Raw genomic sequence first — 12,617 nt, 5'->3', positions numbered from 1 at the left:
AGGTAAGTCAAAGCTAGTATTGGTCATCTCCTGATTTAATAAGATGGTTCACAGCAGGGAAAGCTATGCCTGATGACCTCAGTTCACGGAAACTCCCATGATGGAAGAAGAGAGGTGACTCCCAGAAGCTGTCCTGACTCACATGTGTGCCTTGTATATGTGCACATTTAAGGGAAGTGGAGGGTGCATCAACGTCAACAAGACACTTGTGTTACATGGCCAGTAGCAACAATGCCACTGAATACTGTAAATATTTTTTATAAAACATTTTATAAAATGTTTTTATATAATGATTCTGTGGACTATCCTGTGAAGAAATTGACCTTCATTTTGCTATACAGTTCAGGATTAAATTTCTGTCTAGTCTTACATAGCTAGCAAGTTTTAACATAAGAAGCAACTTTTTTTCTCCCGTAACAACTTTAAACTAGAAATAAGGGTAGCACTGAAGCTAGAACACAAGCCTCCACAAGAACCTCTAGAAAAGCAAATTCAAAAGTATGATAGAGAGCAAGTGTACTGATTCTAGCTCTGGTTCCTCTGGCTCAGCGGTCCACACAGATGCACAGCACTGACCAGGAGATACAGCTGTGGAATGAAGACCGTGCAAACTGTTAAAGAGCCTCCTACAGGTACATACCTACAATCCCTGCATTCAGAGTGTGAGCAAGTTCAAGGTTAATGTAGGCCAAATACAAGGTTCAGGTCAGCTTGAACTAGACAAGAACCTGTCTCAATAATCTGAGTACTAATATCCCAGGGCTGGATAAATAGCGCAGTGGTTAAGAACATGTATTGTTCTTATAAAGGACTGAGCTCAACTCCCAATATCCATATCAGACAGCTAACAACTGTCTATAACTCCAGCTCCAGGACCAGACACTCTTCTGACCTCCTCAGGCATGTGCACATAGAGAGACAGACATATACAAATAAATAAATATTTTAAAAATACAATATCCACTCAATTTTCATTGTTATTTTATTATTTTACAATATATTTCAAAAACTGCCATTATAGTTGCCTTGACTCTTCTGAGAGCCCTGGAATAAAGAAACACCTAGACACACACAAACGTCAGTTCAAAATATCAACTGTCCTGAACCATCACTACCAAATTGCTATAACTTTTAAATAAATGTGTGATAATGCAAAATAAAATGAAAAAATGTGTTAAAATAGAAAGTAAACTTTGCTTTAATGGCTATAGAAAGGAGGTGGTTTTGTTGTTTTGTTTTCAACACATCCAATTCTGGCAGCAAGTAATAGTATGTGTTAGCCATGTGCCCTGAAAACTTCTGTTTTCTGCTTGTGCGTATCACTTGAATCAGAGACGAGACATGTAGAAAAATGCTCTAAATACCTTCAACACCCTCATTCCAGAAAGCCACGATGTTAATAAACTCAAAAGCTGTCATGGGCCACAGTATTTTATGATTATTTTTCCCTGGTAACACTGGCTGATTTCAACGAGAATGTGAGGAAGCCCTCCTGAGTCCAATCTCACTTCACATTCTTCAAGGAGCAAAACAGCAGCTCTACGTGGTGATGGCGATACATTTCAGTTTCTTCCTGTTTTTAATGTTGACATGAAAACAGATTTAGCTTGATTTCTACAAAGAAAACCTTAGCTGTCAAATATTTCAGGATCTTAAGAACACATCACATACATGTAATTCAGTCTACAAAAAAACCAAAAACATGTCTGTATTTATGTATCTTACCTTCACTGAAGTCTTTTTTTTTTTCCTGGCATGAAAAATAAGACTAAGTGACCAGTGCTGGCTTTCTTTCTCTATAAGCAACAATTTGGGTCTTTTTTCATTCAGTTTGGTGTAGTATTTTCTTAAAAACCACAAAAAGGCAATAAAAAGAAACATCTCTGGGAGAGGCATGTGCTAGGTGTTTATGTCTGAAGTCATTTGAGGCATTCAACTTTGTTTTCAAGTTTATCAGCACTTTAAACTATTAGTTATTACTTTCTCGCCAGGTTGTGGTGGCACGTGCCTTTAATATCAGCAAGGCCAGCCTAGTCTACAGAGTGAGTTTCAAGACAGGGCTACACAAAGAAACCCTGTCTTGAAAAACCAGATTTAAAAAACAAAACAAACAAACAAATAAAAAACCTATTTTCTCTAGCAGGACACAGTGGCATCACAGGGTAAGGCTGCCCACAAGATCACAGTGGACTGAATTCTCAAGAGCCACCATAACCCAAGTGAGCAGGAATCAACAGAGCCATGCATGGTCACATTCAAATTCTCCCAAAAGCACTTTGTTGCTGTTCATGCCCCCATTGTCTTAACTGGCTTATGGGTAGCCTTGTTAAAATTATATCAAGTAAGATTGTACAGTTTTTGTAGTTTTTTTAAGGTACTGCTATATTCAAATTAATATAATTCCATTTGCAAAATGTCATTAATAATGTTCTTTCTATAAACATGGTTGGCAAAATAAAAAAGGCACAGAAGGGGGCTAACTAGGTATGTTTTCAACTTTCAGAGAAGGGTACCAAAGCATATGTCATGTATCATTCATGAAGAAAAGCTGCTAAAATAGTCAGTAATTCATGCACAACTTGAGCTATGCGAAACTTCTCTTCAGCAAGCTCCTGAGGCTAGAGGAGCTCTTTTAGTCACATGCTCCATGGAAAACAGAGTACAAAGCTGCACATACATTTGGTTTAACAGTGGACCCATGTTTTTCAAAAAATAGTGAGGCAATTAAGCAAAGGAAAACAATACCAAAATACCTTCATAAACCATTCCACCTGCAGCCTCTGTCCTGTTTACCATTTGGTGAGGAAAATGTCCAATAAAATGTAAAATGCAGCATACGTAGTCATGTAATCTAGAGACTTCCCATGATAATCTATTGCAAATTGCACTTGACAGTTCACCACAACAATGGAAAGCTGGCCCCCTGGTGGTTTGCACAGTCCTTGAGCCCCAAACTGAAGTTGAAGTCACCAGTAAAATGATCTGGATAAAAAGTTTGCAGCTGTGCTCAACCAGCTGGCTCCACCGTCGGGGTGTGAGCCGACCCGGGACACTGCCTTGTCCTGTTCCTTTGTGGGACTCTCGTCCTCTGGTAGGTAGTCAGGCAGTTCTGTGTTTTCTTCCACTTCCACAGGGGCATCTTGGAATGGGACCAGCATCTGACACAGAGAACATGAAGAGCCATTACTAACCTAACATAACATGACACGATCTATGCCCTAAGTCACATCCTCATCTTAAGCGTCATCTTCATCTGGAGACTCTCAAAGGCTCTGTGTCTTCTAGTGTTTTCTTCTTGCAGGACAGTCTAAGAACTGAGCACGCCATGTACACAGGAGATGGCAGCTGCAATCTATCGGGGTTCTAAGGCGGAAGTAGTAACCTGTGTCTAGACAGGCACTCTGAAACTCCCAGAGTACCACAAAGCCGCTCATGTGGAAACCAAAGCTCACAGCTTACAGTCGGTCCCTCCTCTGCAACCCAGATCTAGAGTGCACTGTATTAACTTCTTCAGAGAATATGCTTTATTGTCTTGGATTCACAAAACTAGCTCAAGTTAGAAAGTACTGAAGAGCAATGTAAGGAACTGTCCTGTCCTTAACAAATACAATCTGCATCACATCTCCACCGAGTTCAGAGATTCCATTAGCACATTCTGAACTTCACAAAAGATCTCTCTATACTACTAAGACAGAAATCAAGATATACCACACCCTTATATTTCATAACTATTCCTCTAGGAATGTTATAATCCACTAACCATAAAAAGGAATCGAGAGTCCCAGTCTGGTAGGAGTAAAATAAAATGCAAGCTTTACCTCTTCCCCACTTTCACTTTTCACAACTTGTTGGGCTTTCATGACCTTGGTTGATGCTATTGCTGACGCCAAAGCCTGGGATGAAAGGGTAAAGGAACAATTCTGAATGAGGACTTGCTTGGTTGTAACTTCACACACATTCAGTTGTTGAAAGTACTGACCTCTGCCTTCAAATCTGAACGGATTCGCACCACACATCTTTGAACAGCCATTTGAAAAGTAAAGCTAATAACACCTTTAATTTTTAACAAAGCCTCTTCACACAGATTTCTTCGAGACTGAAAAAGTAAAAAGCAAACTGTTATTAAAATAGGTAGAGAAAATAAGTCAACTTGAGCTATACTGAACCATTCATTGGTGCCAATTCTGTCACTGTAAAAAGACCACAGAACCAATTACACAAACCTACATGGCAAAGCCTACTACACACAGGCTGTAAGGCATGGCCTGCTACACTAAGCTTCCACAACAGCTTATTCCACACTAGACATTGCAGGGAACTCAATACTGCAGTACTTGCTTGTCTACCTAAACATATCTAATCTTGCGGTGCCACAGTGACATGTGCGGTCCACAGCTGACAGGAGTGACATGTGCGGTCCACAGCTGACAGGAGCATGGAACATTGTTACATGTTATAGCAAGGACTAGGATTGGATAGAAAAGGAAGAAAGTTACAACACGACAGTAATTCTTGGCATATTTCAAACTTCAATCTTAATATGTAGTGTTAATAACTGTCACCCAATGCATAACAAAGTACTCAAGAACAGAAAAGTAGAGGCCATCAGCCATTTTTGTTACGTTCTGAGACAGCCACATTCCTTTACTTATAGATCCTCTGACTTCAGTTTCATCTAAGGCAGAGTTGGCACAACTACGACAAAGACCATATGGTGTACATTCACTCCCTAGCCCTCTATTCTAGTCTAAAAATCTCTAGGCATAAGCTAGAATTAAAAGTATTCTGTGTTTGAATCACTGTTCCTTATAAATATTATGTCCTCCTTATTCATGGCATGCGATATCAAGCATTATCAATATTCTCTTTTGGTTTTCATTTTCCTGTGCTGGTACCCACATGGTCTCTGCTACATTAAAGCAGGGTACTAATTATCCCGTTTCTAACTTCACCAAATCTTATTATATTTGTTTCCTCTTATCCCCACAGTCCAGTACCTGTAATTAAGAAACTGCTTTCTGCTTCGACTCTCAGGAGACATTCTAATCATCTCAGCTATATTTTGATTTTTTGGTCTTACTGTATACTGGCCTATACTTTTTTGTAAGTAGTTACTATGAGTGTGTGGTGTATATGGGAGAAGAGGGTATATAAGCATGTATGTATTTATGTATGTATACTTAGGCATGCATGGAGTATACAAGGGACATAATAAGTATCCAGCTTTATCACTCTCTTATTCCTTTGTGACAAGACCTTTCACTTAACCTGGAGATAAGGTTTGTCAACCAGCAGGTTCCAGCAATCCTCTGTCTCTAGCCCCACAGTGCTGGGGGTTCAGGCATCTGTGCAACCATGCCTGGCTTTGTACATGGGTTCTGGAGATTTCAATGCAGGTCCTCAGGACTGCAAACTGAGTATTCTTACGCACTGAGCTATCGGGTCCTCAGGACTGCACACTGAGGATTCTCACCCACTGAGCTATCGGGTCCTCAGGACTGCACACCAAGTACTCTTACCTACTGAACTAGCTCCCTAGCCCCCTTTGGATTTCTGTGTTAGCTTTAAAAAAGTAACTTATTCATAGTCAACAAAATGAACAAGACATACTAGAGATACTTTATGTATATTAAGGTATTCTATTTCATCAATTTTCATACAGCAGAAATTTTCTAGAAATTTTTTGGACTTTCGTAGCTGTTAACTTATTTGATCCTGTCACAGGTTAAGAAGGATGTAAAAGTGCCTTCCCCTAACACATACAGAGACAGATAGACAGACAGACAGACAGACAGACACACACACACACACACCCCTACTGAACCTTAAAAAAAATAGAAAAAGCTTAGCTTTAAGGCCTTAAATAAACCAGCAGAAAAGGTTGTGGCGATCCTTAGAAAGTCTGCCTGGCATAGGTGAAGGGGTGAGTGGAGAAATACCAGTTTAAGTGTCCACCCCTTAGGGGGAAGAAGGAAGGGGAGTGGAGAAAAATACATAACGCAATAAAAACAATTAAAAAAAAGTAAAAGAAAAAAGTGTCTACCCCTGAATATGTAATATATAATTTCTCCTGAAATTATCTCAAGTCGCATATACTAAATTAGGATTAAACAATTAAAATACAGACAAAATATTATTTTTTTAAAAAAACAGTGAAGCTTAGATACTGGAAACGTAACATCTCTGGTGAGCTCCCTATCGCAGAAGGTTTTCAAGGTCCAGCACAGCATGCTGGAACTGATATTGACCTTGGCTGTTAACCCGACTGGACTGAGAAGTGCCCACAGATTAGGATGGCCACAACCTTTTCTAGTGCTTGATGGAGCCCATTCTCTTTGGAGAAACACTTTGCTTGGCCTAGATATAGGGGAAAGACCTTGGTCCTGCCTCACAGTGATATGGCAGACTTTACTGATTCCCCATGGGCAGGCTTACCCTCTCTGAGAGTGGATGGGGGGGTGGAAGGAGAGGAAGGAGCAGGAAGAAGGGAGAGAGTGGGAACTGGGATTGATATGCAAAATGAGAAAAGAATGTTTTAAAATTTAAAAAGAGTCTAAAAAGTTGGTTCTTAGTCCCAGCACATTGCACTCCTAAGGCAGAGGACTAGACGTGCCTGAGTTCAGGGTCAACCTAGGCTATAAAGTGAGACCAGATCTCCAAACAAAGGAACAAAATTCCTAACCAGTGAACGTCACAGGAGGAAGAGTGCCTGTCACCAAGCCTGACGCCCCGAGTCTGCTTCTGAGGACCACATGGTGGAAGAAGAGAACCACCTTCTGCAACTCGTCCACTGACCTCAACATGTATGCCCCAACCAAGAAAAAATTAAAACGAAATAAAAAAAGAAAAAAAGAACACTTGGTTCTTTGAAAAGATCGATGAAGTTAACATATATTTACCTTCCAAGAAAAGCCAACTGCTAAACTCAGGGATTAAGAGGGAAATATGATTTCCAACCTTACATACAGAAAAAGTTAATAAAAGCTAAGGCTAAGTCTCTTCTACCTGGTCTTGGGATGAAAGTGTTTCAGATTTGGGAGTCTTTCCTAGATTTTACAATTTTATGTAAACTACACTTGCTAAACACCTCAAATTCAAAAATTATGAATTCTTAGCACTGGAGAGATGGCTCAGCAGTTTAGAGCAACTATTGCTCTTGCATAGGGCCCAGGCTCAATACTACTGGTAGATAGCTCAAAATCATTCATAAACTCCAGGGGATCCAGTGACAGTCTCTAGTACACATATACACATGCAGGCAAAACAGCCATACACATGAAATAAAATCTAAAAATCTAAAGTAAAATTTTAAAATTAAAAATTGTTCAAACTCCAAACCTTTCTGAGTATCATACTGAAAATTAAAAAAAAAAAAAAACAAGTTTTGGATCTTAAAGCATTTCAAAATGTGCATTTTTGGATCAAGGACACAGCCTATACAAATACTATGAATAACTGCATGAAACATATTAAAGACCTCAACAAAATGTACACAATACAAAAACATAGACAGCCAAAACTTAATAAAAAAAAAAGAAAAAGATGAATAGACAAGTAGAGAGATTCAATTAATGGTCAAAAAGCTGCCCACCAAACAAAGCCCAAGGCCAATGACTTCATTGATAATTTCAACAAAATGTATAAAAAGGGGGCTGGAGAGATGGCTCAGTGGTTCAGAGTGCATCTACTCTAGCAGAGGACTCACCTTCAATATAAGCACCCACGTAATTCAGAGAATTCAGCAATAAAAGACCACTTAAAACTGATCAAAGAACAAAGAGGAAATGAGCATTTCCCTCAAATATAAATCTGATACACAATAACCCCCAATCCAACCACTAACAAACTGACTAATACATTTCTAGAATGTTGCTCAACATTAGTTAGGAAAGTGTAAACCAAAACCATCAAGGAACACTTTCAATCCACTAGGACAGCTGGCAAATGGCAAGTGCTGATGAGCACGTGGAGAAACTGGTTGAAATATAGAACTGTATAGTCACAGTACACAATCTGACAGTTCATTAAAAATTAAACGTATAATTACCATATGCCTGAGCAATGCCACTAGGTAAATACCCAAGAGGATGTTAACATGTGCTTAAAAACAACAACAATAAATGTCTAAACATGCTCCTAGCAGGTTTCTAAGAGCCAAAGGTAGAAACAATTCACCTATCAGTTGATAAATGGATAAGCAAAGTACCACACATCCACAGATGGAATATATACAAAGGAGTGTGCTGATACATGCTACAACACCAAAGAGCCCGCAGAAGTCATGCTAACCATAGATCCTTTCAATGCCTACAGGACCTAGTGGTATCTATCTCATGTCTGACATTAGAAGCTATACCTCATATCTACATAAATCATGCACAGCTTTAATTAGACCTGTCTGCTTCCTGCATGTCTATGGGTTCAGGTGTTTCACTGCATATTCTTTAGGCCTTCTATTAAGAACATGTACATTTAAAACTGCTATGTATGCTGATTAGCCCGTATCTTTAGCATAAGATGTCCCTTTTGGGAAGAGGGTAAAATTCTTTTGGTTTTTTTTTTTGTTTTAAATATTTTATTTATTATGTATACAATAGTCTGTCTGTGTGTATATCTGCAGGCCAGAAGAGAGCACCAGACCTCATTATAGATGGTTGTGAGCCACCATGTGGTTGCCGGGAATTGAACTCAGGACCTTTGGAAAAGCAGGCAATGCTCTAAACCGCTGAGCCATCTCTCCAGCCTAAGAGGGTAAAATTCTAATATTGCAACTTTTCCTTAGAGAATGTTAGCAAGTGACTGTAAAGAAAGTAGTGATACAACTTCTCTTGCCATCTTATGAAGCACATCTTTAAATCTTACCGTATCATCGAGACCATCTATCTGCAAAACTACTGTTTTGGCACGTTTGTTTGTAGTTCCCAGGAAAAATTGAGCTTTCCTTCGACGTGAATTCACTTCATTAAAACTATCACCATCAGCCATACTGGAGGACTGAAGGATGTCATAGATTTCAGAGGCCAGAAGTTTTGTTTCTCCTGGCGTTGTAGTCCTTGAAAAGAAATGCATAGTCACTTTTGCTGATTCTGTAATTTTACTTCCCAACTTTGGTGAGTTTTGTTTACTTCATACTGCTATCTTATTCAATAAAAAAGCAACACCAGTGAGTCTCAGAACTGGGAGCGTAGATCAGATGGCAGAGCTCTTGCCTAGCAGGCTTGGAGCCCTATATGTCCAGCAGCACACAAACAAGGGGCAGTGACTCTGCTGTAACAACAGCACTCAAGAGGTGGGGGCAAGAGGATCAGAAGCTCAAGGTCCTCCTTGAACACACAATCTTGAGATCAGTCTAATACAAGACTCTACTTTAAGGATGAAAAGGAAAAAATAAGGAAAGCATCAAGTCGGTATGATCTTCATGCAACTTTTCACACAGTCCAGGCTAACTTTCTCCACCTCACTGTGATGGTGTGAATGAAAATGGCCCCAACTGGCTCACATGGAGTAGCACAATTAGGTGTGGCCTTGTACGTCACTGGAAGCCGCTTTGAGGTTTCAAGGGTTCAAGCCAGTCCCATTGTTACTCTCCCTTCCTTTAATGCCAACACTTGAGAGGCAGAGGCAGGTAGATCTGTGAGTTCTAGGACAGGCTCCAAAGCTACACAAAGAACCTCTGATTCAAAAAAACCATAAGAAGAAAAATGTACAATTCTTAGCCATGATGATAATGGACTGTCTGAATTTGTAAGCAGCCCCAGATTTCCTTTAAGAGCTACTGTGGTCATGGTACCTCTTCACAGCAATAGAAACCCTAACTAAGACACTCATAATGAGTTACCATGCCTGCATAGCCTGTCACAATCTCCTAACTTCATTTAAAACATGATTTATTGAGATTCAGAATATATCCTAGCACGGTACAAAAGTACATTTAATTAAAATCATTAAATAAGAAACCAATGTAACAATCTCCTAATTTCATTTAAAACATGATTTATTGAGATTCAGAATCTATCCTAGCACGGTACAAAAGTACATTTAATTAAAATCATTAAATAAGAAACCAAATAAATAGATCAGGTTACCAAATTTCTCTGCTGCCACAACTGTTGCTCAAACCATCTCTTGTCTATCGATTCAGGTGGCCTATTTTTAAAGCTGAACTGAAGAGGCAGAGAGCTGCAATGCAGATATTTTTTGATGTCTGAAAAAAAATCTAATGAGATGGAAACTGCTGGCAAGCATATTAGCAATGCCATCTAAAGAAATATTAACAGAGCCAGGAAGACAGCTTACCAGGGAAAGCCTGTGCCATGCAAGAGTGAGAAATGGAGTTTGGATCCCCAGCCCCCACGGAAATGCCAGGTAGCATGAGAGTCTGCCTGTAATTCTACCATAATCAGGTAGCAACGAACTAGGATAACTACATTAACACAGCATTCAAATACAGATGCTTCTAATGCTTATTTTTGTGAACAGAAATGACTTTCCTCAAGCTTGAAAGGGGAGTTAGGACAAAAAGAAAATCAACACATAGGAAACTTGAAAGGGAATCTTCAAATATTGAGACCTACAGAAGCCAAATAAACTGCAATGCCTGATCGATCATTGTATCTCCACTACTAAAAAGGCTAAGGGACCAAATTAGAATGAGTATGTAATAAATGTTTTATTATTAGTGGAGCAATTACCATACTATTCTAAAAATGTATACTTTATTTAAAGGAAAAAAAGTCACTTTCAGAAACCATGTAAACACACCACTTGGATTCACCTCAAAAAAAGGCCTTTATGGCCTTTAATGACAAAGAAGCCAGGAAGATCTGGCCCATCAACACAGCAGATGCCTTTGGGCCCAATTCTCCTTCAAGCCTCTGAAGAGAATGGTTTCACCAGACGACAGCTGGACAGAGGCATGCACGCAGTCTTACAAACCGATGAGGTGGTTTAGCAGTTAAAGGCTTAAAGGTGCTTACTCAAGCTGTCCTCTAACCGCTACACCCATGCAAATAATTTAAAAAGTAAAATTAACTAAATAAAGGACTGCTCTGCTACAGTCCCAGCCGCCAGCACAGCAGTTTTAGAACCATCACAGACAAAGGGCAGGGATGCTCTTTCCAAGCAGCCCAGAAAGACATCGTTTCTGTTCAGGACAGGGCTGATCTAGATGGCATTCTGTCACGCTGTCTATCTGCTCCTTTCTTGTCGAAAGTGTACAGGAGCCTGGGGACTTTCTCTGCCCAGTCCTGTCCCAGCCTTCTTTATGTCTAAGACATTAATCCACATTTCTAACTTTACCTTAGATCACCTTCCCTAATGACCTGCCAAGATAATGTCTTCAATTTCTCTCAGTAACTTCATAGTGGTCTCTATACTTTGCCCGTGTATGTTTTCCACACACACACACACACACACACACACACACACACACACACACACACAAACACCTTACCACAAGTTTAAGAAATTACTTTATAGGTTAGGGGCATGCTACTTGAACACACTCTAAATTGTTAAAGTTCAAATGGAAAATGTATTTTTTCAACATTTTGGGTTTTTTAAATATTTTATTATTTTTATGTGTATATATGGTTTGTCTGTATGCATGTCTATGCACTACATGCATGCAATACCCACAGAGGCCAAAAGAGGGGCTCAGATCCCCAAAAATTGGCCTTCTGGATAGCTGTGAGTGACTGCGCGAGTGGTCCATGGGAAGAGCAGCCAGTGCCCTGAACCTCGAGCCATCCCTTGTTGTTTTAAGAAGCAGTCTCCACAGTCCAAGCCGACTCTAGCTCCTGGCAGTCCTTCTGCCTCAGACTTTTGGGTGCTGGAATGTTGGCTCTCAACACTCCTTTTGTTTGTTTTGAGACAGGGTTTCTCTGTGTAGCCCTGGATATCCTGGAACTCACTCTGTAGACCAGGTGGGCCTCAAACTCATAGGTTCACCTACTTCTCTACCTCTGGAGTGCTGGAATTAAAGGTATGGCCACTACCTCCCGGCTTTCACACTACTTTTAAATCTAATTTTCCACATCTTCTTTGCACTACTACTTAGTTTCAACATCAATAACTATGCCCGTTGAAGGAATACACATGCCACTGATTTGTTGATGTATGTAAAAATCTAAGTTTCCATAAACTTTCAGATTACCAACAACCTCACCAAAAGAAACTCTGAATTTCCGAGACCATATGAAGGGTCCTTTGAGTATCAAACAGATGGAAGTCGTAGGAACAGTGCTCCATGACATCACTACAGATGGAGTCACAGGGGCAGTGCTCCATGACATCACTACACATGAAGTCACAGGAGCAGTGCTCCACAACATCACTACAGATGACGTCACAGGAGCAGTGCTCTACAACATCACTACAGATGAAGTCACAAGGGCAGTGCTCCATGACATCACTACAGATGACGTCACAGGAACAGTACTCCACGACATCACTACAGATGACGTCACAGAGGCAGTGCTCCACGACATCACTACAGATGACGTCACAGGGGCAGTGCTCCACGACATCACTACAGATGGAGTCACAAGGGCAGCGCTCCATGACATCACTACATATGACATCACAGGAGCAGTGCTCCATGACATCACTACAGATGA

At 40.0% G+C, this 12,617-nt stretch overlaps 1 protein-coding gene across 3 annotated transcripts in view; it reads right to left on the bottom strand.

Moving 5' to 3' along the window:
• Positions 1-969: 969 nt before the first annotated feature.
• Positions 970-12,617, bottom strand: part of Armc1 (armadillo repeat containing 1) — a 28,608-nt gene continuing 16,960 nt past the window's right edge. For all 3 annotated transcript variants that reach the window (XM_005361905.2, XM_026786690.1, XM_013351917.2), the window contains exons 4-7: positions 8,863-9,052; positions 3,980-4,096; positions 3,819-3,893; positions 970-3,158 (exon numbers count right to left, since the gene is read on the bottom strand). In XM_005361905.2, coding sequence (XP_005361962.1) covers positions 2,967-3,158; positions 3,819-3,893; positions 3,980-4,096; positions 8,863-9,052 — 574 coding nt within the window. In that variant the 3' untranslated portion in view covers positions 970-2,966. The remainder of the gene's footprint in view (positions 3,159-3,818; positions 3,894-3,979; positions 4,097-8,862; positions 9,053-12,617) is intronic.

The sequence above is a fragment of the Microtus ochrogaster genome, linkage group LG5 (assembly GCF_000317375.1).
Source record: "Microtus ochrogaster isolate Prairie Vole_2 linkage group LG5, MicOch1.0, whole genome shotgun sequence".
Lineage (NCBI taxonomy): Eukaryota > Metazoa > Chordata > Mammalia > Rodentia > Cricetidae > Microtus > Microtus ochrogaster.
Note: the sequence above shows the minus strand (reverse complement) of the source record. Positions and strands in the feature narration are given on the sequence as shown.